Source organism: Protopterus annectens, chromosome 2.part0, assembly GCF_019279795.1.
Source record: "Protopterus annectens isolate FY-2018-M chromosome 2.part0, PAN1.0, whole genome shotgun sequence".
In the NCBI taxonomy this organism is placed as follows: domain Eukaryota; kingdom Metazoa; phylum Chordata; order Ceratodontiformes; family Protopteridae; genus Protopterus; species Protopterus annectens.
This window is the reverse complement of record NC_056728.1, coordinates 1,559,811,109-1,559,834,974: the sequence shown is the minus strand read 5'-3', so window position 1 is coordinate 1,559,834,974 and position 23,866 is coordinate 1,559,811,109. Positions and strand designations below refer to the sequence as shown.

General features: G+C 38.8%; 1 protein-coding gene across 1 annotated transcript in view; it reads left to right on the top strand.

Moving 5' to 3' along the window:
* The first annotated feature begins 904 nt into the window (after positions 1-904).
* LOC122792853 (exostosin-1-like) overlaps positions 905-23,866 on the top strand; it is a 1,813,286-nt gene continuing 1,790,324 nt past the window's right edge. Inside the window, exons 1-2 of the mRNA XM_044060413.1 lie at positions 905-909; positions 1,116-1,209. Of these exons, the coding sequence (XP_043916348.1) occupies positions 905-909; positions 1,116-1,209 (99 nt within the window). The remainder of the gene's footprint in view (positions 910-1,115; positions 1,210-23,866) is intronic.

Below are 23,866 nucleotides of genomic sequence, written 5' to 3'. Positions count from 1 at the left end.
CAGGACTGGATACAGGACCATTTAAAGTTTCATTCATTTTTATCAGTTTCTTTGTCCCTGTCATCTTTTATAAATATTTCTCAGAATTATCTCTGACTTACAGCAGAAACTCTCATTTCTTATTAATTTCCCTACCTTAAGAAGGGGGGGCTGACTATATGAATGTTATTAACAATGTGCAGTGTTACCAAGTAATACACTCATTACTGAGCGTTAATATTGTCAGAGCAATAATAGTGGTCGTACTGTTAGCAAATAGGATCTGTTTTGTTGGTTCACTATGCACCAGTACTTTAAAGGCTTTACCTGAGCAAGGCCCACACAGGACTGGTGTGTGTGTGTGTGTGTGTGTGTGTGTGTGTGTGTGTGTGTGTGTGTGTGTGTGTGTGTGTGTGTGTGTGTGTGTGTGTGTGTGTGTGTGTGTGTGTGTGTGTGCATGCAGGTGCATTTAAGGGTATGTGAGCATGTCTTTCTGTGTGTTTCTGTCTGTCTGAATGTGAATAGGTGTGTGTGTGTGTGTGTGTGTGTGTGTGTGTGTGTGTGTGTGTGTGTGTGTGTGTGTGTGTGTGTGTGTGTGTGTGTGTGTGTGTGTGTGTGTGTGTACCAGTGAGTGTGCATGCAGGTGCATATAAGGTATGTGAGCATGTCTTTCTGTGTGAGTGTTTCTGTCTGAATGTGAATGTGTGTGTGTGTGTGTGTGTGTGTGTGTGTGTGTGTGTGTGTGTGTGTGTGTGTGTGTGTGTGTGTATGCTAATGCATACTATAGGTTCATCATAAATTTCTGGCTCCAGGTCCTTGAGGCCCTTAATACAGCCCCAATTCTGTCTTGTAGCTAGCAATATCTAGCTAAATTGTTTGGGTTATACAAGGTGTGGTACCTCCCAGAAGTCATTAGAAGTGGATCATGGAGTATGAATATAGACAACTATAATACAGATGTTTGTTGAATATGTAGAAGATGCTAGTTAGTCTCTGGATATACTGTCAAAACCTTAGTTTCTTATTTTATGTGCCAATGTGTATGGTATAAATAGAACAAAGAAACATGTAAGCTTATCATCCAATTTTACTTATTTGCTTCATATTGTAATCTTGTGTTTGTTCTTGTCTTACAGGTTTGACTATCAAGCACTGCTTCACAACTCCACTTTTTGCCTTGTACCTCGTGGAAGGAGGTTGGGATCCTTCCGCTTTCTGGAAGCCCTTCAGGTACGTGTCACTATATCAGTCATGTCGTCTCTAACACTTGTCGCATGTAGCCACTCCAGTATCAGAGACAGTAATGCCCTTTGGGGCTGGCCATCTATGAACTGAGCCATAGAGCTTGTGATTCACAAGTTAAGACAGGCATGTCTCATCTCTACATGAAAGACAGTATAGTAACAGTAATACTAATACTAATAGTAAAAGTATAAGGAACCACACGGTAAGCATACTATTGCACTAATGACACTTAACTATAGACTGTGTTCTCTATGTCCTGTTTTTAATACAGTAGTAGTGTCACAAAAAATCATCCTGCTGAGTAAAACTAATTTTTCTGAAGATCTTTAAAAGTATGTCATAAAGTTCAAGTTATATTCCTGGAAATTATGACTTTGCCAGTATTACATAATTAAAAAATAATAAGGTGTGAATGAATAACTAAAAGTAATTGTCTGTCTTAATGTAGCAATACTGAGGATTCTCCTCAAAAAACTAGCTGGTTCTTCTGGTTCACAATTCCTCCTAATAGTCATTGCAAAAGTTTGATGTAAACTTCTCATGTTTAAGCTTAAGCCTTACATTTCTGGATTATTGCTAATACTTGCATTGTCTTACACTGCTCCATACAGATTCAATAGATTCTGAACTCATAAAAATATTCACAATTTTAAATTGTGGAATCTGCCTCCCACAGATTTGTTTGGAAGATGTCTTCTGCTGTCATATGACATTTACTTCATTACAGTCATTTGCAAGGACAGGAACTGTGGGACATTTTTTCAGTGCCATTGCTTAATGGAATCAAATATTGTAATATGCAATAAACATAAAGATTCCATAGTTTAGTGATTACACACTGGTACTTTGCTTTGTAAGATAATAAACTTCTATCTAATAAATACAAGTACTACAAGGTTGACTGTTCAACTATATGGCATTCCCTTAATTGAATGTGGTAAATGCAAAGATTCCACAGTTCAGTGATAAACTGAACATCAACTCATTTTGCAGTATGCATGATGAAAATGATCATTTTTAGTGCAGTCATCTTTTGTACACATTTTATTTTATGCTACTATACATGGATATTTAATGAATGTGAGTCATCCATAGTTCAGTGCTCAGTCCTTTCATGTTCTGTCATGCAGAACATTATTACCCTGCAGCCCAATAACTACAAATACTACACAATTCAGTGATAAATTGAACATCATTTTATTTTGTGGTGTAATATACACTTACATAATGACAGCAATTCTGCCGCTGAGTCATCTTTTATGCACGTTCTATTGTATGATATAATACACTAATATTTAACAACGTGAACCTTCCACAGTTAAAAGCTCACTTGTTTGACGCTCTGTGATGCAGACCATTACACTTCGACCAAATAAATGCAGATCATTCTGGAATTCAGAGTTCGGTACTGCAGCTAACATTTCTATACTATTATGCATAGATAAACACTGAACATATATATATATATATATATATATATATATATATATATATATATATATATATATATATATATTCATCAGGTCTGAGATTAGTATAGCAGTGGCTATTTTATAGTGTATTACATGGATGTGCCATTGTATTAATTAACACACTTATGGATACACAAGGATACATCCCTGTACAGTGCTGTGCTGACATAGCGCTCTGGCTATAGACATAAATAAGAGAATAAAAGTGCCTACACAGGTACGGTGATTTGCCATCACCAATGATTCAGCTAAACAGTGAAACTGCAAAGAAACAAGGCTTCATGTGTATCAGTATAGCTTGTGAATTTCAAACAGGAAGAGCATATCTCTCAACTGTCCAAATTTTGCAGAATGTCCACATTTACTCCTCGTATATATTCAGTCTGTCCCTTGTAAAACTTATGGTTTTCTGGCAGATCATTGATGACTGCAGTGACCAAATGACAGCAGACATTTGAGTTTCAGACCTGATATCTTTCAGAAAACGCATGTTAAAGCAAAGATCTGCTATTGAGGCAAGATTATAAGTTGATAAGAAAAATCTATGTAAAATCTGTCCCTAATTTTGAGCCTTTGTTCTCCCATTATTTTTGGTTTTATACATAATTCTAGTGCTACGAGGTTGTTAGGTATGGGAGGAGGATGCCATTTTGTCTGCTTCTTCTGCTCTCCCCGCTTCATACCTCTCAACCTCTTAGCCCAAGTAATCTGGACAAAGCCTAAAATAATGGGAGGACAAAGGCTCAAAAATAGGGACAAATTTTAAATATTGCTCTTATAAATTTAGAAAGTTGCCAGAATAACAGGATTTGTGTTACCATGTTCAATCCCAAAATGTAGTGCGGTAAGACACATGCGCTTTGGGAACGGATCGTTGACTGAAAATTTTTATGGTGGTCAATATTATTTTATACATATTTCTCGCATTTGTTGAAACTTGGAGGTGAAGGGGGCCTCCAGCTGAATTACTTCAATCTGAACTTTAAGAGTTGCTGTCTGCATTTTAGTTCAACGGGTTAAGGGCAATGGAGGCTTGTTTTACTCTTGGGAAATTAACCTAGATTAAAAGACCTAAATTTTGCTTGCTACATAAACAGGACATGTTGGAGAGACAGACATGTTTCTCAGAGACTTCACATTATTTAGAACAGGCTCCCAATCCATGTGAAGCAGAGTTCCTTCCTGTCCCTGGTAAAGAGTAACTTGGCTAAATGGATGTGTAATCAGAATTTCAACAATGCAGATATATATATATATATATATATATATATATATATATATATATATATATATATATATATATATCTTATTAAGGCCCTAGCGGTCATTAGCTTAGTATACACCTATGAACCTATGCATTTTCTGAAGGATATGAAGTCTGAAACTTGAGTGTATGTTATCATTTAGTGACTTCAGTCCTCAGTGATTTGACAGAAAACCACAAATTTTATGAGGAAAAGATGAAAAATATGAGGCAAAAATCTGGACATTCTGCAAAAATCTGGGCAGTTGAAAGGTTTGCCCTTCTCTTGTGATGTAAACTAAAGAACACCTATTTTGACTTTGGAGAAAGGAAATAGCCCCATATAATGTAAGTTATAAATTCTGGTGAAAAGATGTCTGTTGTTGAGTCTTAAAATGCCGAGTCATATGTTGGTACAGAAGACAGTGACGAAAATAGCAGTTTTATTTGTTTAGATTAGCTACTCATGAATGAGGAAAGGCCGCGGTGTTAACATTGCTGCCTCACAGCAAGAAGTTTTCTGGTTTGATTCTTGTCTGGGGTGGCTTCCGTGTGGAGTCTGCATGTCCTCCCTGCGGTTGTGTGGGTTTCCTCCCAGTGCTCTGATTACCTCCCACATCCCAAAGACATGTGTAGGTGGATTGGACACTCTAAATTGGCCCTAGATGTGAGTGTGTGCTTGTGTGTGCTTTCTGTGGAAGGTTGGGCACCGGGCTGGCAACTCAACACTATAAATCTCCACTGCCAATTATTCTGCAGACTGTTGTTCTGCTGTGGTGACCCCTAACCAGGAAAAGCCAAAAGAGGAAGAAGAAGAAGAAGCTTCTCATGAATGAAATGCATAACAACCAGCATCTTGAGATTGACAAGTTGGTTCTAGGTGATTAACACTTCCTGTGTCATAGAAGTTAGATGAAAGAGGAGATGATTTTATTTATTTCAAGTTATGAGACTAATAGAATAGACTGTTGTCATCTACTGGGTGCTTTGCAGTAGGGGCCTTTTACTTCACTGTGTGTGTGTGTGTGTGTGTGTGTGTGTGTGTGTGTGTGTGTGTGTGTGTGTGTGTGTGTGTGTGTGTGTGTGTGTGTGTGTGTGTGTGTGTGTGTGTGTGTGTGTGTGTGTGTGTGTGTGTGTGTGTGTGTGTGTGTGTGTGTGTGTGTGTGTGTGTGTGTGTGTGTCTGAATGTTTGTGTGTAAGAGGGGGTATTATAAGATAAGTTTTACCCTTTCTTGTACAGAAGATATATAATAATACTTAATTATCCCACAAGTTAGTATGAACACATAGTGAATCTGTCTAGCTAACACAGGAACAGTTCAAAATCCTATAGTTATGAAGAAGATGGAAGAAGTGCCACAGAAATAGCTGATCACATAGTGCTCCCAGTTCACAGCTGAGCCATGGCAGAGTGTCATTTTGTACAGGCACAGACTGCAGCACAGCATGATGGTTAGTGCAAGCTGAACCTGCAGCTGACTGTCTGTACCTGCTATACATCAAGCAATATACATGTCTAACACTGGAGAAAATCCCCTGTCATTCATGTCAGCTCTGGGTCCCCATCACCACAGTAAAGTTTAAACAGTCATATAGCTATAAGCAAGAGATTCAGACCATTGAGAAAAAGGCTTAGCAGATTTTCTCAGAGGATTGCATTTCCACAACTTTTCTACTCTCAGACTGCTAAAATACAGTGCACAGGGCCTATGGGCTGCACTTCATATACACCTCACTACATCGCAAATCAGAAAACTGCAAATAAGTCATCTTATCCTCAAACAATGGTAAAATAATCCCATCATGACAGGTATCTCAGCTTCAGTGCAACTGCAAAGTAAAACATTAAAGCGACCTTTACCCAAATGATACCATAGCTATAGCTAATGCTAACAATAACCTGCACAAGGGGTGGATTTTTCTCCTGTGAAACCTTGATGTGGGGGCTGTGTCCCACCCCTTAGTTAATATATACAACATCCATGGTCACAGAAATGTGACCTGAAGACAAGGCCATAAAACCGTGTAGCACATTTCATCCCATATTGCTATGTATACATTTTGTTAATATATCTGGTTACCTTAAGTGTGATGAAATTACATGTTCCTACCTTTGACAACAATGTTTACTAGAGAGAAGGGAATGCAGCTCAGACTTTCATAGCCTTTTCCACTGAAATAAGTGGACATAATACACTAATACAAAAGTTCCAGCTGATGCATGTTAGCACTTTTGGGGAAGGGATGTTGTGATTCATACCTACCATGTGAACATCAGGTATGTCATCATTAATGGTCATGCCTCATTACTCTGTGGTGCAGTGATGTTCATGCCTCATTACTCTGTGGTACAGTGATCCTCATGCCTCATTACTCTGTGGTGTGGTGATGTTCATGCCTCATTACTCTGTGGTGCAGTGATGTTCATGCCTCATTACTCTGTGGTGCCATGATGTTCTTGCCTCATTGCTCTGTAGTGCAGTGAAGTTCGTGCCTCAATACTCTGTGGTGCAGTGATGTTTTTGCCTCATTACTCTGTGGTGCAGTGATGTTCATGCCTCATTACTCTGTGGTGCAATGTTTGAGCCTGACCACACCCAAGCAAGGTCTGTATAAAACTTGTATCTTCTGACTAGATAAGATGAGGAGGTGTATTGAGAAATGTGTATCACAGGGTAATTATTTTTACAGCTTTGCATTTCTTGCTGTAAAGCTGTGAAGAATGTAGTTCTGAAAGTAAGGGCAACACTTTAAAAAGGGTGATAAGATGGTTTGTCTGTGATGATATCATCAAAATTCATATACTATTTCCACTGGGGGGAAACTTGGTACAGTAGTCTGATAACAATTATAAATCTAATTTAAGCTGCTGTTACAAGAGACAGACTGAAGCTTATAATACAGCAAATACACAGAGACTGCATCATTTTGCTATAACTTACTCAAGCTGCCCAGTTGGTAAATGCAGGCTAGAATCCTAACAGGAGATTTGTGTGTCAGTGTTTGTACTTAGAAATGAATGTATAGTAGGTATACAGTCCACTAAACTGCTGTGTGCTATGCATTTTTGGTGAACTATAATGTGAAATATTAATCAATAAAGCAATACAGGGCAACACACCATAACAGTGAATTGTGCAATAATGTTTGAGTGCATTTTTAACTTGATTTGTAGACGTTCATTCATTAAATGTGGCAAAGATCCTATTAAGTGTGTCACAACTACACATATCTTATTTCATTGCACTAGTTTACAAGAAAGAAATGTAGAATTTGGACAAGTAATGGAAAATTGCATTTGAAGCTTTTGAAGTGTATCACATTGCTGTTCCATGGTACATACTGTATGAAGGTTATTTTTTAACATAGTCTTGTACATAGTCCTCTCTTGTGCCAAGATTTGTTTCCACAGCATCTAAAATGTCAATATTAAGAATTATCTTCTGTGAAAAGATTAAAATATTTATCAAGCATTACTCATATTTCAAGTCTGGCTATACCATTTCTGAAGCACCACCAATAAGACAGATTAGCATATGCCTGGATTACACACTGTACATACATGTGATTGAGTAATTGTTCGTATCGACTATCATTTTCATTATACGTATGCTGCCATGTGTCAGCCTCACACAAAACCCACCAGGAAGAGTAAGAAGCCTGATGTGGGGTCATAGCAGTTACAGGGCAAATGAGCCACAAGACCATTTCTTCTTTACCAGGACTCACCCTTAGACCCTGCTTTTCTTTTCAGCAGAAGTTATCATTTTGATGAGAATAAAGCAGATGTCTTTTTGCAGGCATTTAGGTTCACAGTATGACCTCTTTGATCACAGTGGTGTACATGTTTAGTGAGAAGGTCTCTGGGTAAAAATAACAGCATATGCAAATGCAGTTGGAAGGCTTTTATAGTTTTATAGGTACTTAATAGACAATTGATCCATGAGAATCTTTAGAATCCTAGCCCTGCATTCCCATGAGACTTTTATTCCTTGCAAGTTAAGGACAAATAATCCAGAGCCACACAGAACACTCACATGATAACCCTAGGCATAAGGGACAATGGTGTAAACCAGGGGTGAATTTGAGTTTTCCCATCCATTCGTCTAAATTATATTTGAATTAAGTAAGGGGACTACTTTTTTATGCAAAGAAGAAGACTATTTATAAGAAGCAGCATTCTGTCTGACAGATCTATATCCCTCAAATATGTTCTGTTTACACTGTGAAAAAGTCGAAGATCTCGTGAGCTGATGTTATATGTCATCACTATACTTGTGGATATGTAGTAGGTCTGAGGGGAGGACAGAGTGCAACGATCATTTCTCAGTAGCAAATATGATACCCGGAAGCATACCTCCCAACTGTCCTGATTTTCACAGAATGAACAGAATTTTCCCCCATATTTTTGGTCTATTCCCTCATAAAATTTGTTGTTTTCTGGCAATCACTAAGGACTGAAGACACTAAATAATGACATACATTTGCATTTCAAACTTCTTGTCCTTTAGAAAATGCATGCAAACATAAATCCTGCCATTCTAACAACTTTCTAACTTTATAAGAGCAATACTTAAAAGATGTCACTATTTTTGGGACTTTGCCCTTCCCCCCATTATTTTAGGCTTTGTCTAGATTTTTTGGGCTAAAAATTTTGACAGATACGCTGAGAAGAGTGGCACAGTTTTCATATGGTCAGCGTAGTTTTTTCATGATTTAGGCCCTTGTTTTTTTGCTGAGAAGGCATTGTGGTCATTCAAGTTGTGTTATGTATTTGCACGGGTACTTATTGAAAGGTCATTATACTTAATGATCAGCCTAATAGTGCCAAATACTATGTAATAATCACATCCCTGGACCTAGATGCCACACCCTTACTAATAAGCTGCAAAATGAAAAATGACTTTTTTTACAATAGTGGATACATGGTGATTGAAGTTTGTCGTCCACATATGCTTTCAGGTCTCTAACTGCCAGACGGATTTTCAGGGGCATGCCTGAGGAGAATATTATATAACTTTTACCATTTAGTTTTACCCCAGAGTTATGACACCAGCTATTTTCTTTGGAAATAACCCCTTGTCAGATCTCATTGTCCTCTGGAGAGTTTATGAAGGCACCAATTTTACAGCCATCTGCAAATATGGTCAGCCATAAACCCTTAACATTAGCTTTAACCTTCAAGATGTAAATGCCAAAGAAGAAAGGCCCAAGAACTAAATACTGGAACACACCGTTAGTGCCAGTCTTTCAGAGGTACAGCCACCTACCCTAATTTTCTGAGTTCTATTTATGAGACAATTTGCTTTTCAATGAGTAGAGATTACCATCTAGCTGGGAGAGGTAATCAGCATTTTTTGTTTTCATCATAGGAACTTAGTTTTAAATTTGGCATTGTATTTTCTATGGAGGGGGACAGATGCATCTATGCCGCTATTCACATGTGTAGAGAATTTAGTAGTAAAGGACTCCACATCAACAGATGGATCATCAGGTTAAAGGGAGCTATGGAATTTACCCATTTCGTCACTCAGTTTTTGTAGATTGACCTTCACATCATGTCTGAAAACTGAGATACTTGAAGATGCCATCATCTTCAGTCTTATTGTGAATGTGACTGATTCACGGTACAATTTGACTAGGGAGGAAGTTACAGCTGGTGGGAATCAGAGCTGCCCCATACTGGTGAGGATCAAGTGCAAGATTTTGGCACCCCTTGTTGGACTGAAAACTAACTGGTCCAAAGAGTTTGTGATGATGAGGTCCAGGTATCTCTGGGCATATATTTTAGGAGATGTATAAATCTCCAACTTGATGGTGGGGTAGTTAAAGTCCCCTGAAAATGGTGTTTGGTATAATGCATAGTAACTTCATACTAGTGAGGCAGGTGGTATGGGCCAAGGAGAGCATATATGGAGTCCTATAGTTAGTTAGGATGAGATAATGGGCTTTGTTAATGGTAAGATGGACATGGAGAAGTCTTATTGCTTTTATTTAGGTGTGTGGCACAGTGGCACACCAGATAGCATTGTTGCCTCACACTAAGAGATTCTCCTGTTCGATTCTCACCAGGGGTGCCATCTGTGCAGAGTCTGCATGCCCTCCTTGTGTACATGTGGGTTTCCTCCGGGTGCTGTGGTTTCCTCCCACATTCCAAAAACATGCACCAGACAGAGTGAGCACTCTAAATTGGCCACAGGTATGTGTGTGAGAGTGTGGTATGGATGAACTGGCAGTGTGAACCTTGGGTCTAGATGATTGTCACTGCTGAAGTGATACCACAACCCAGTGAGCAATAATTGGAAAAGGGGTTGCAGATGGATGCATTTTATGTTTACGTATCCTTTGTTGACCAGGTTAGTCCCACTAGGTTAGTGGCCTCTTTATACGAAAACTTGAGGTAGTAATTATAGTACTAGGGGAAATTTAGCTTGGATAAGTGCCATGGGATCTTTTACGTCCACCTGAGTTATCACTTCAGGCCCCAGCTGAAAAGGAGTTTTTGATTAAACCCAGTGGGACAGACACAGTAAAATAAATAAATAAATAAATACTATCATCTCAAGCAGATGAGACCTTGGTTTAAGGTCTCAGCTAAAGGATGACAAACTCAGGCATGCAGCAACCCTATTATGTTGCACTGCAGCATTGACAATCCATCCACCTGGTGTGGGAATAGAACCCAAGCTTTATGCACCTAAGCCAAGTACTGTATTACCCATTGCTCTAGTGACAGCTGCTATGAGTTTCATGTTATTACCCTGTCTTATGAGCCTGGAGGTAAGATTCTGTTTTACAAATATAGAGACACCACCATTGTTAGTACCTTTGGTGTGGTGAGTCTAAACGCATGGTAGGTGTTGAGACCTTGTACTAATGGGGTGATCTCAATGGTCTTACATCACAACTCCATGATGCTGCATATATTCATGCATTCCATGAATAGAGAATACAGCCATATATGGCTTATTAACATGGGTGGCAAAAGGAAGCATTACCGCACCTTGTTCATTGACTGCACAGACATTGTTGGTGAAACTAAAAAAGCCCCACCCCTTACACCAAACAAGGTGCTTTTAGCTTCTCAATGTTTTTAATGATACTGGTTGTAAATGCATGTGATGCTTTGTACAAAACACTCAACTATAATAAGGCTGTTTTTTTGTTTTAACCATGGGAGTTATTCTAGCTGCAACTTTAAATGTGTGTCTTCTGGAAGGACATGATGATATGTCATGGATATCTGCTGTCACACAGCCATGTGCAGATACAATAAATCAGTTTAGAGCATGTGTCAGACAAAGTAAATGCTTATTACTGTTATTACTGCTTTCTCAGAAAATTCTGGCATTCTGATGCAACCATTTGTGTGAATTAACTCATGGAAAACACACTTTGGCATTAATATCTAAGCTCTATAACTCCTGTATCCAAGATTTCCATGAGTGAGGCATTCATTCTTGCTGGCATGTGTAGTGATTTCTGTGCTGTATACCATATTCTATGTATGCTGTTGGAATTTACTGACTTACCTCACTCTCCCTGGTTGCTTACATTCTTTGAAGAACCATTCATGTGACCACTATGGTTGTTTCTCTGCACATGAAAAATTGACATAGTGGCAAGACATCTAGAAATAGATAGACACTAAATATGGTATTTATGAAAGATGTCAAGGTAACCACTACAGTAGTGGCAACTGCAGATGACTTTAAAATGACAGAGTAAGAGGTCATCCTGTTACTAGAAGATGTGGCCAAGAATGTAAGCACTCTCTGCCTTGATGTTTGCCTGTATTGCATAGAAACAAAAGCATTGTGATTCAGGTGGCTAAGAATACACAAGGAACAAAGGCTACTGGTGTCTGCTGTGACATCTGTGGGTCTGTTGATATAGCCTAAGTGATATAATGTGCTACAGATCATTATTATGCAGCTGACACTGATGTGCCAATTACACTGACTAGTGCACTGAAGCCTGTGCAACAACTCTGGGCACCCATTACTTGTCTAAAAAGGAGGTGTACACATGTCCACAGTTCATGTTTTGCAGAGGTATGAGTCCCTTTTTACCACTACTTATATTTCAATATGCCTCAATCCTCCAACAGATGATGCACTTGTAAGGCTGAGTTGCAAGACCTGTCAGGCTTAGGAAGCATTGCTGGCATTCTACATGATTCTTCATGCACTCATAATTAGCTGCACAGCTCACTGGTGGACATTATACAAGTTATGTGAGGGCTGCAACATTCATTCCATGATGCACATCATGTTGCATAGCAAACAGGCTACACAAGTACTGCCCACCCCATAGCAAGCATTGTAGAGCACTGGAGGTGGCATCCAAGATGCTGTCATCCTGGAGACATGGACACTTTATGGTATTTCTCAGAGACTGGATCCATGCTAAACATGTGACTTCACAGATGTCCAGAGGTAGGGCCACCCCAGCAGGCCACAGCCAGGCATTTGTAGAATTAATTGACAATACTTGCACCAGACATAGCGGGGTGGTATGGTATGCATGTTTTCATGCCGGTGGATTCACTGGCTGCGGCAGCAGCTAAAATGTAACTATGATGTGTAAAATACGCTACATATAAGCATATGAAATTAGCTCTACTGTTTAACTGCATGGCATCTGCAAAGTACTAATAACAACATAATGGATGCTCAAAACATATATAAAGTATTGCTCCTTCTGATATAAAGTTTACAGAGAATATACACTAAACAGTTTACACAATGTTGTTGACTTCCCAAGGGTGCAACTTAAGCATCTATATTATGTCACTGTTCATGTTAGGGGCACTACTGTCATGCACAGCACATTTAGGTTATGCAAAATATCCAGGTAAAAGTCTATGAGATGTTGCCTAAATACTGCCACATGAGCACGCATATGCTGGGTGCCATTACAGCCACCTTGCGTGTCATGCTGACTATATAGTACAAACAAGGTTTATATCCACATTTGTGTAACCAGTACAGGCTATAAACAACCATTGAATCTTGTCCAGTGAATATTGTAACATACCTGAGCATATACACTGAACCTTCAGATCTATTTGTTTTTAGCCATGATTCCCATTCTACACCTTAGTGCCTCACTGGAAATTGCAGCTAGATTGTCATCCATAGTTGTAGCAGGTAGACTGTTTCACCTGTAGGAAACACAGAGTGGACATAACTGACCATAACTCTGCCCAGAAAGTTCTCTTACATGGTTGCTAGTTTGGAATGGAAGCACTTCTTGCTTACATGTTTAAACAAAGAAATCTAGTCTATGAGTATCTCTACACCAAAAAAGTAAGAACTGTATCGTACTTGATTAATCTTTGGGTTGTTGAAGGTAAATTAGTTTAAGTAGATTACTTTGATTTTTATAAGTAAATATTTTGTTTCTTTAGCTAAATCATTTTTGTTAAAACCGGCTAATAGGACTTAGAATCAAATGCACGGCTTCCACGAGAATGTGGCTTATGCTTTACAAGCTTGGCTGCTTAGTTTGTACTTTTCTCACAGATGTCCCTCACTTTTGTGGTTGTAATTTTAAACAGCTAGTGTCACTGTTTTCTGCTCCGTATTATAGTCCAACTACCACCCCCCTCCTCTTTCATTGCTATTGTCAGTTGTATAAGTACTTCTCCCCTCTCTCCCTCGATTTTATAGATCCATAATACTGAGTACCCTCCCAGCCAATTAATGTTTATCTTTAACTGTACATTGTCTCTCAGAATTCCTCCTAGTCTCATCTCATCTGCCTGACTGCTGGGAGCAAGTAGATTAAACTGGAAGTCCCCCCCCCCTTTAGTTTGCTAACATTCAAGTTACCCTTCTATAAAAGGGAAGGAAAGAAGGTCTGCTTTTTCTTATTACATTTTCTATCAGCAATAGCTGTACCCTGTACATTTATACAGGTTTTTAGTTTTTACTGATTTATTGTCTATTTTTGTGAAAAAGTTGTTTGTTCTGCTCTTTAACTTAACTTGTGCTGCAGTCTTACATCAAGGCTTTCAGCAGTGAAAATGCTGAGATTATAGCAAATTATGTGCATTTTTCTGCATGTATTGCCCTTTTTCAGCCAAAAAGTTGTTATTATGCATTTTTGGAATACATGGTGCTGCAGTATTGTGCCTAGAGTGTCAGCAGTGAGACTGTTGGATTTATAGCAAATTATGTGCAATTTTTACAGCCTTTAGGGTAAATATCTACTTTTTAATAGTGCCTCCCTAGCCAGGAGCCTCATGTTTGAGGTATAGTACTGCAGTGGTAATGTTGTGGTTCTCTTCAAAGAGTTCTGTCACATTTAGTCTCAGATTACATCAACTGTGTTAAACTGCTGTTTTATATAATTATTTATTGCATTTATGTGCATTTTAAGACTGTAAAGTACATTTGTTTTCCAGTGCCTTGGCTGGTGAATTAATTGCTTGAATATTGCCAAAAAAGTGTTGTCTTAGCTAGTTTTTGAATTGGTTTCTGTTAGCATTTCACTTTCAGCTAACATATGTGTGTTTTTACAGTAAGAAAACTTGGGATTACTCATCTAGTCACAATAGGGGGTAACCTGTTCTGTGTGAGCTGGGAAACGTACAGGAAAGCTTAAAGTGAGATTGTTTTATTGGCCAGAGGACTATTGACATTTAACTTGTGTAGACATAGGCACTTGATAGGCACAGGCACTTGGAAACTAAATTTTCCTTAGTAACTCAGTTGCACAAAAAGCAACTAGTTTGTGCACTGAGGAGCTCTGCCCCACAAATCTACTGCTAAATAGCCTAGTTTTTGCTTCTAGCCTCAAAAGCACCCAAGCTAGCCCATGATTGACCCCTCAAGTACCACAACCTTGTAGTTTATCTGGAAGGACCTAGCATTATAGATACAGGCCTTTCTACTAAGAGATCGTCTCTTCTCACTCTTTAACTTTTCATCAACACCCCACCCCCATCCCCATCCCACATATAATCTCAGGGGCATCTGTCAATCTCAACCCACCCTACTAACCCTAAAAGTAAACATCAATGCAGTGACCATGCATTCTCCATCCTGGCACCTAAACTATGGGACGTCATTCCACTCTCAGTCAGAGATGCCCCAATGTGCTTGTACTTTAGACATCAGCTCAAGGAACATCTGTTCACAAAACACAAAGTGCAGTTGTAGTCTCATATGTTTCATGACCCCTACAGCTGTCGAACCCCTCCCCTTATCATAATCCTCCTTCTTTATCTGAGCTTGTCATTTCCTCACTTACTGCCTTTCATTCATCCCACCTCCGGTTTGCATATCTCACACTTCTCTCCTTTCTAGTCCTCTTCCTTTCTACATGTCTCTCTCTCCGTGTCTCTGTCTTTTCCCCATAGTATCCTTTTCTGAAACTAGCCCCCCCCCGCCTCTTCTAAAGTCTTCATACTTCTATATATAATGATATGCTGCTATCCCTGTAGCATAAGCCATATCAGTCATTATGGCTATATATTATCTGCATAATTCCATTTTTCCATCCATGTTTTGACTTTGCAAACTGCTTCTTGATCTAAATGCTGTAGCATATTTTTGCATCTGTAAATATGAATATTGTTTATTAGCATATCCTTGTATCTGCAAATATGCTTTGTTCATTTCTTATATGATCCTATTCACCTGGACTATACCTGCAAATGTTTCATTGAGATCAGTGTACTACCCTAGTAAACAAATATAAATAAATAAATAAGTAAATAAATAAATATATAAATAAAAATGAATAAAAATATGCACGCCCCAATTTTTCTGTCACCAGACTGGTGGCTATGGGCATCCTGAGATAATGTAGCAATTGTCTCATGTTCACTGACAACCAGTTATTTTTTAGAGAAACTGTATGTAATTACATAATATCACTGGAGGCAAGACTCTTGCATACAAGCTCACAAAATAGCAATCAGGTTGTCAGCAGGACACATACTACACCCACCATACATAGTATGTACCTGACACATAGACCAACATATACTGAGGGACTAAAAAACTATTTTCCTAAACCCCAAAGAACTCCTAGACACTCAACCCACATCAGTTATCCTCAGCAAACCTAAAACCAGTCTACTGAAACACCAAATGTATAGCCACACCCCATGAAGCCTCAACTACAAAGCATATAAGGCGAGCAAACACACTACCTAATACTCTAGTCATAGGAGACTCCACTGTGAAGCATACAGATACCCCACTCACCAGACTGAACAAGGACACAGTCATGGTCAGTTACCTATTAGGGGCCAGGATCCAACAGGTCACTCATCCACTCAGGTCACTGAACCACAAGTACCAGTATGACTCAGATGCAATCCATGCAGGTGCCAGTGAACTGAAATATACCTCCTTGGACTATATGAACAGAGCCATTATGGAGCTGTCTGACCCTGTGTCCCAAATAGTATGGACCTGGCATTGAGCAGCATTCTATCTTCACCATGGATGATAGCATTATATGAACAGAAGATGATTGACTGTAATAATTACCTTAGTTTCTGATGCCATTAAAACAGGCACAATATTTGCAAGAATGTGAGGCAATGGTCAATAGACCATGTTGCTTTGCCAAGGATGGTCTACACCTATCCCTGCTAGGTTTTCAAATATTGGCTAAAGCATTGTCCTCCTGTATAGTACCTTTTTTAGGCAATGCCAAACTGACAAACCTTCCAACATAGCAATTTCAATCCAAGAGAATCTAAACCTGTTACTGCTCAATACTAGGAGCCTAAACAAGGAACGCTATTCTCTCCAAATTCTCCTCACCTTGGAAAATGCAGTCATCTGTGCAATTACCAAGACATAGTTTGAGCCACAGAGGGCACCCCAGCAGTGCAGGTATGCAATGTTTTACAGACACTTAGACCAGCTACTGCACAGGCAAGGACAAAAGGTGGGGGTGTCTCAATCTACCTGAAAAATAAACACACCTAAAGGTTGGTCAAACAGAATGAACACTTGAGCTTCTCCATGTGCAAATTACCATAGGTAGAGTCCCATGTCCCATGTCATATCCTTCTAAGCTATAGATGGCTACAAAATCCATAGCTCTTACATTCTGAATATACTCACCATTCTACCCAATACCATACTCATGGAGGGCTGTAACTTCCCTTCTTTAAAATGGGAATCCTACATGACCCAAAACTTGAAGAGATAAAAGAGCATGGTAAGTACTGGTTATAAACAAACTAACAATAAAACATGGCAAAAAATAGATTAACTGACCAACACGGCTGCTGCAACACTTTACTAAAACAAAAATAAAACAACCAGTAAGCACTTTCACGTACTTAATCGCTTCATCAGACCATATAGAAAACATATAGAGATAAACAATTTAAAGAACCCACTAGGAGATATCACATCAATGACATAGATCATGTGATCATGTGATCTAAGAGCTGGTCTTAAAGATACATTATCATTAAGACAAGGATATTTATCAGCCCCCAACTTAATAATCCATTTCAATTTGCATTGCTCAATCTTGTTCTTAATATCACCACCCCTTATATTTAAGCTGACAATCTCAAGTACTAAAAATTCAAAGACACGGTTACTGTCAGTACATTTTACATATCTGGCAAGGGGATTAGTGTCTTTCAATCTACCAATATCCCTTAAGTGTTCTAAAATCCTCTCCTTCAATGTTCGGTTGGTTTTACTGATGTAGAACATGCCACATGCCAAGCAACTCACCATATATACAACATTCACAGTTCGACAGTTAGCTTAAAAGTCAAACTCAGTATAATAGTACATTAAAGGATGTTTGATGTACAGGACAGATCCAATATATTTACAAGTAGAGCAGGAGCGACAAATAAATGTTCCTTTCCAATCCCATATGATAGGATCCATATACGTCTTCTGCCTATAGCAAAGTTGACGCTTAAGTGAGACATTGTTCTTTAACAAGAACCTAGGTGTCTCTCCAAGGACATTTCTCAACTCATCACTTGCCATCAACACTGGCCAGTTCCTCTTAATAATGTCACAAACCACATTGACATTATTTGAATAAGTCAAAGAGCATCTCAAATCTCTCTTCATATCTCTCTTACATGCTGGAGCCACATCAACTGGATCTGAAAAGTAAGGTCTTGCAGTGGTATCTCTAAGTCGCTGAACTTCATCAATGGTATCTAAAATCTCTTTGTGTGACTAGCGTTTATCTGCAAAATCAATGATCAGTTCTTGGAAAACTTCTTATAACCTATCCTCTCTGTTAAAGAGCCTCATCTCTGTCATGAACTGTCCTTTCAGCACATTCTGCAGCACATGCCTAGGGTGCATGCTTGACTTACATAATAGATTGTTCTTTCTATAAGGTTTCCTAAACATCACTGTACTCAGACCTCTAAAGAAGTCTTTAGACACCATGACATCAAGGAAGTTCACCAGTAACTCAGAAAAAACAAGACTGAACTTAAGAAAACTAGTTGTGGTGTGTAAATAATCAACAAATTCAACAAGCATGTCAGATGTTCCATTCCATACCAAGAATATGTCAGCCACAAAACAGTGATAGAAACTTATATGCTATGCATATTGATTGTCTGTTAGGACCTTTTCTAATTCCCACTGTGCCAATGCCATATTTGCATATGTGTTGGCACAAACTGTGCCCAAGGCAACACCGGTCTTTTGAGGATAAAAGTCTGTTTCAAATACGAAGACATTGTTTTCTAAAATCAGCTGTAACAGAGTACATATAAGCATAACCTTGCTATTCACGAGGTTGCTATGCCTGGTAAGGAACACTATGATATTCTCCTTACCTGTATTATTAGGTATAATCGTAAAAAGTGAATTAACATCGTGGGCAGAAAAATAAAATCACTCCCCCATCATCCTGGGCATACCATGCAAACAACTCTAAGAAAACATTTCATATCTATTAACATAGTATCTACTTTTGCAAGAATAGGTTTCAGAGTTTTTTATACAAAAATAGATAGAGGTTCCATAAGCCATCCTCTGCTAGAGACAATTGGGCGCATAGGTGGATGAACAGCATCCTTAAGCATTTTTGGTAGACCATATAGAATGGGATTTATAGGATGATCTACTGTAAAATAATCAAAAAGGTTATCATTAATCATTCCAGTCATAAGCAGGTCATAGATATAAAAGTTCACGCTATTAATGTGACCGGTAACTTGGAACTGTAAGTGCCCTGATCTGCCAGCATATCCAGCATCTTGTTAACATAGAAATGTTTGCCCATGACAACAATGCCATCACCCTTATCAGCATGGCGAATCTCTAAAAATTCCACTTCATTTAATTCTTTCAATGCTTCTCTTTCACAAGATGTAGGATTATAAAATGAGTACTTATTCTCCCTTCGCAGAGCTTCACATAACTGTCCTTTACATAAATTAGAGACTGATTCAACAAAAGGATGAGAAGGTGGTATGAATACACTCGGTTTCTTACAAACATTTGCATTCTGATTCTGCCCAGCAAACATTAACCTAAGATAAATATTCCTTGCAAATAGCTTTGTATCTAGTAAGGCACCCATTAAATCCTTTTTTTTGACGCTACAAAAGACAACCCTTTTCCCAAAAACGCTAATTGATCTGGTGAAAGTATATATGAGGAAATATAAAAATCTAAGTTATTTGGCTTCTGTTGGATGTGCCCATACTTGTTTTTCTCTCCGTTAGTGCAGGTTGGTGAGCATGTCCCTTCCTCACTCAACCCCTGGGGTGATCTTTCTTGTGACGTCTGCCTATCTGTAGCAGTCATGAGAGTGTGTAGGTAAGTGAATAAAAATAGGGACCAGCTGCAGTGGAGGTGGGAGCAGCACAAGTCACAGCTTCTGATCTAACATCCAAACTGCCATGCCTATCAGTTCCTGTATCATTCTCAGAAATCAAAGGCTCCAAAGTCAAGCTAGTGGCTACTGTTCATTTTAAAGGTTTGTTTTATTGAAGTGTTGCAGCAGCTGTGTTGGTTGGTTAATTTATTTTTTGTTATGACCCAAAACTTGCAGGCCCAGAGATTCCTGGATTTTGTAAACACAAATACCCTGGACCAGTTAGTTCATATGCCTACTTGAGATGCAGATATACTGGATCTGGTATTCAAAAATTTTCATGAACACAGCACAATCCCCCAGTATAGTGTTATCTCTAGTAAGAGCAGACCATAAAGATGTCCCTTTCAAAATAAAAATCAGTGCTGTGACCCCAGCTAACCCTATAACAGTTAGGAACTACTCTAAGGTAAACTATGTGTTATTAAGTACTTACCTGACAACATTTCAAGACCCTCCAAATTAGAGAACACAGCTGCCACTGCAGAATTGTACATAGAAACACTGTACAATCATGCTATTAGATGCATAGAGACAGCTGTGACTACCAGAAATAAGCTTAGACAAACTCAAAAAAACAAGCCGCACTGATGGAATACAAACATAAATAGATTATATAACAAAAGGATAAAAGTCATAGCTAAAATTAGGGAGTACAATGCCCAGTTGGATAAAAACTCTCTCATCAGGCTAAACAAACAACTAAGAGGGCAAATTAAGTCTGGCAAAGCCAGTTTTGAGGTAAAGATAGACTCCCAGGCCAAGAATAACCACAAGGCTTTCATTATCTATGTCCAAAACCTCTAAGGCAGCACACAGCACTGTGCAGAACTGATTGTTAATAGAGCCACTTACATGGAGCTTGCCCCTACCAACCTCTTACTATGTAACAGGTCCTAAATGTGGTCTCTAAGGCTAAGAACACTGCATCGATGGGCCCTGGTAATATCCCAGGATACCTCATAAATAGCCTGAAGCTTGACCTGTCTGGACCTCTGGAGTCGCTATTCAATCATAGTCTCCAGAATGTTTTTTTTTTTTTTTGCCTTGTGAATAGAAGACTGCAATGATCTCCCCTCTGCACAAAGGTGGTCGATCAATGGACCCTGGAAACTTCAGACCTATAAGCTTGACTAGTAATATATGCACAAGACATGGAAAGAATTATCATTAATATGATTAATAATGATAAAGAAAACTTCAAGACACTGGACACATCCCAGTTTGACTTTGCCAAAGACAGATCATGCAAACTCAGCCTGATGGAATGATTTCAAATAGTCACTATGGCAATTGATGAGGACAAAATGGTGCATGCTGACTGCCTTGCTCTGGTTAAGGTATTTGATACAATACCCCACTTGGGCGTTGCAAACAAACTCACAGAATCAGGCATTAATTTCTGTTTTATGTGATGGATAGCCCAGGAAGTTAGGATAGGGAAGACAACCTCCACAATGAAGCCAGTCACTAGGGAAGTTCCTCAAGGCCATTAATGGGCCTGCTCTATTTTGACATTTACTTCTTATTATTCAAAGTCAATATCAAAGGCCTCTGGCTGACCAAGTTTTCATATGTCTGCAAACTAGGAGCAGCCATAGAATCTCCTCCCAAGATACTAACATCCTACAGGAAGGGCTAACATTGATAAATGGCTGGTGCCAAAGCCACAGCTTAAAACTCAGTGCAAGAAATATATAATAGAACCTTTGGGAAATCAACCACTCTAGAAAACTTCCTCACTGATGACACATCCATAAAAGTGGACCCAGTAGTCAGGGATTTTGGGCCATATGTGGATAGTAACCTGGCTTTTGATCAATGTGTCTGAGGTAGTAAAGAATTTATTCTATGTTACTCAACATATTAGCAACAGCATGGCATCTAGGTCCAAGGGGGTCATTGTTCCTCTGTATTCAGTCCTCATTAGACCCATCATTGAGTACAATGCCGCCTTTAGTACCTGACCAGGCACATGCGGCGATTGGAATGCCCATAGAGGTTCCTCACTAAAAGAATACAGAGTGTAAACAAGATGTTCTATGCAGATCAAAGCCCTATTCTATACTCAGTTTCTTACAGACTGTAAAGAGACCATCTGGACCTGCCACACAAGGCAACCTTGGCTCCTGCTCTGATGGACTTTTTATACATCTGCAAAACAAATGGTGTCAGAACTACTCGAGCAAGGATTTGAACTTTGCTTGCAACATAAACAGGACATATGGGAGGAACAGGTATGTGCCTGAAAGAATTCTGTTGCTCTGGAACAGGCTTCTCCTCCACATGAAGAGTTCTTCCCTAACCCTATTAAAATGTAACCTGGATTAGTGGATGGGGAAGGGGAAATTCTCCCCAGGTCTAACAATTATGTCTGTAATGGACAGTGGCAGTCAATAAATCATACCATGGCTTACATACACCCTTTACAATAACCTCTAGGGCTCAAAAAAATTGTGATGCATAGCTAGGCTTATAAAGGCCCCAGTGGTCATTAGCTTAACATACACCTTTGAACCTATATCACTCATATGTCACAACCCATTTTGGGAAATGCATAATCACCTGATTACCTACTGGATATCCCAATGATATATATTCTTTTGAGAATGCCTTCCTCAGATCACTTATCTGCCAGTTGCAGGAATCATGAGCACTCTTATGAAGTTTGATACCATGATAAGATGGTTACTGATGGAGATCAGCCCCTTCTTACTCAGCTATTTTCCATAACCACAGCACCCATAAGGGGAGCATTATTGTAGGTGTCCTGTCTGCTGCACCATGTACATCAGGTGGACCTGCTAGGATGACGATTTATGGTTCCTGAGAGATGTCAAGGAATATGATGTACTGTGCATCATGCCGAAGCATGAATACAAGAAATGCATCCAGTATGCTACACACGTGCACACACACACACACACACACACACACACACACACACACACACACACACACACACACACACACACAACACTGTTGCAAAATCTGAGTCATAATCTGTATTCTAAAAGGAGAAGCTAAAGTGATTCAAAGCTTGAACAGATAAAGTATACATCCCAAGACATACTGCAAATTATCTAAACTTCTGACAGTGCCTGAGGAGAGAGAGAGAGAAAGGTTGGTCTAGATCAGACTTTTGCTAGACAGCTAGACAGATGCTACTGCTTTGCAGTAACCTGCAGGACAGTCTCAACTGGTAAATTGAAATAATTCCATGCAGCTAACTGTACTACCCAGTGAACAGATGGCATCAACACTACAGATGAGATGATATAGAGCTGTTTCTGGAAGCAGTGAGACTCAAACCCAGGTGTCCTGTCACAGACTAGAATGGATGACTACATCATAACATGATGTAGATGGATTCATATGGATTCAGTTATATCTTTTCTTAAGCCAAGTATGAGGATTGGCATTAATTGTTTACAGAAACTCCTATAAAAAGGGACATGCAGAGGTACAAACACACATACGTATGCATACATATTGGCATGTTATATTTGGGTCTCTAGACTGTTTAGAAATGATTTCTTCACTTTTCTGCTATGTTGCATATTTATGTAATGAAATTTAAATTGAAGTTTATTGAAATATAACCTCAGCAGTAAAACTGATTATTCAATGCAATATAGCATACTGTATTTAAGGAATATTTAGAAACTAGGTCCTGCATATGCATGCATATGTGTGCATATGTGTATATGTATTTATATATATATATATATATATATCTATGTATGTATATATATATATATATATATATATATATAGAGAGAGAGAGAGAGAGAGGGAGGGGCTCTAGTTTGTTAATCATTTGGAATACAGACTTTTTTGAACAAATAGTCAGATGATTTTTAGTGTGCCAGCATTATTTTGTTCGAGGTTGGAGTAGACAAAGGATTGGGAATTTGCCTTTTCCCCACAGTTGTGCAATCTTGGAGTTGTTATATATAAGTAGCAGGGGCATGGGAATAAAGGGGGGCTTGGCCCCCTACCAAAAATAGGTTTTATTTTTTAGCTTCTTTTAGATGTTTTGACTTGCAGTCTTTTTAGATTAATATTTTTACAT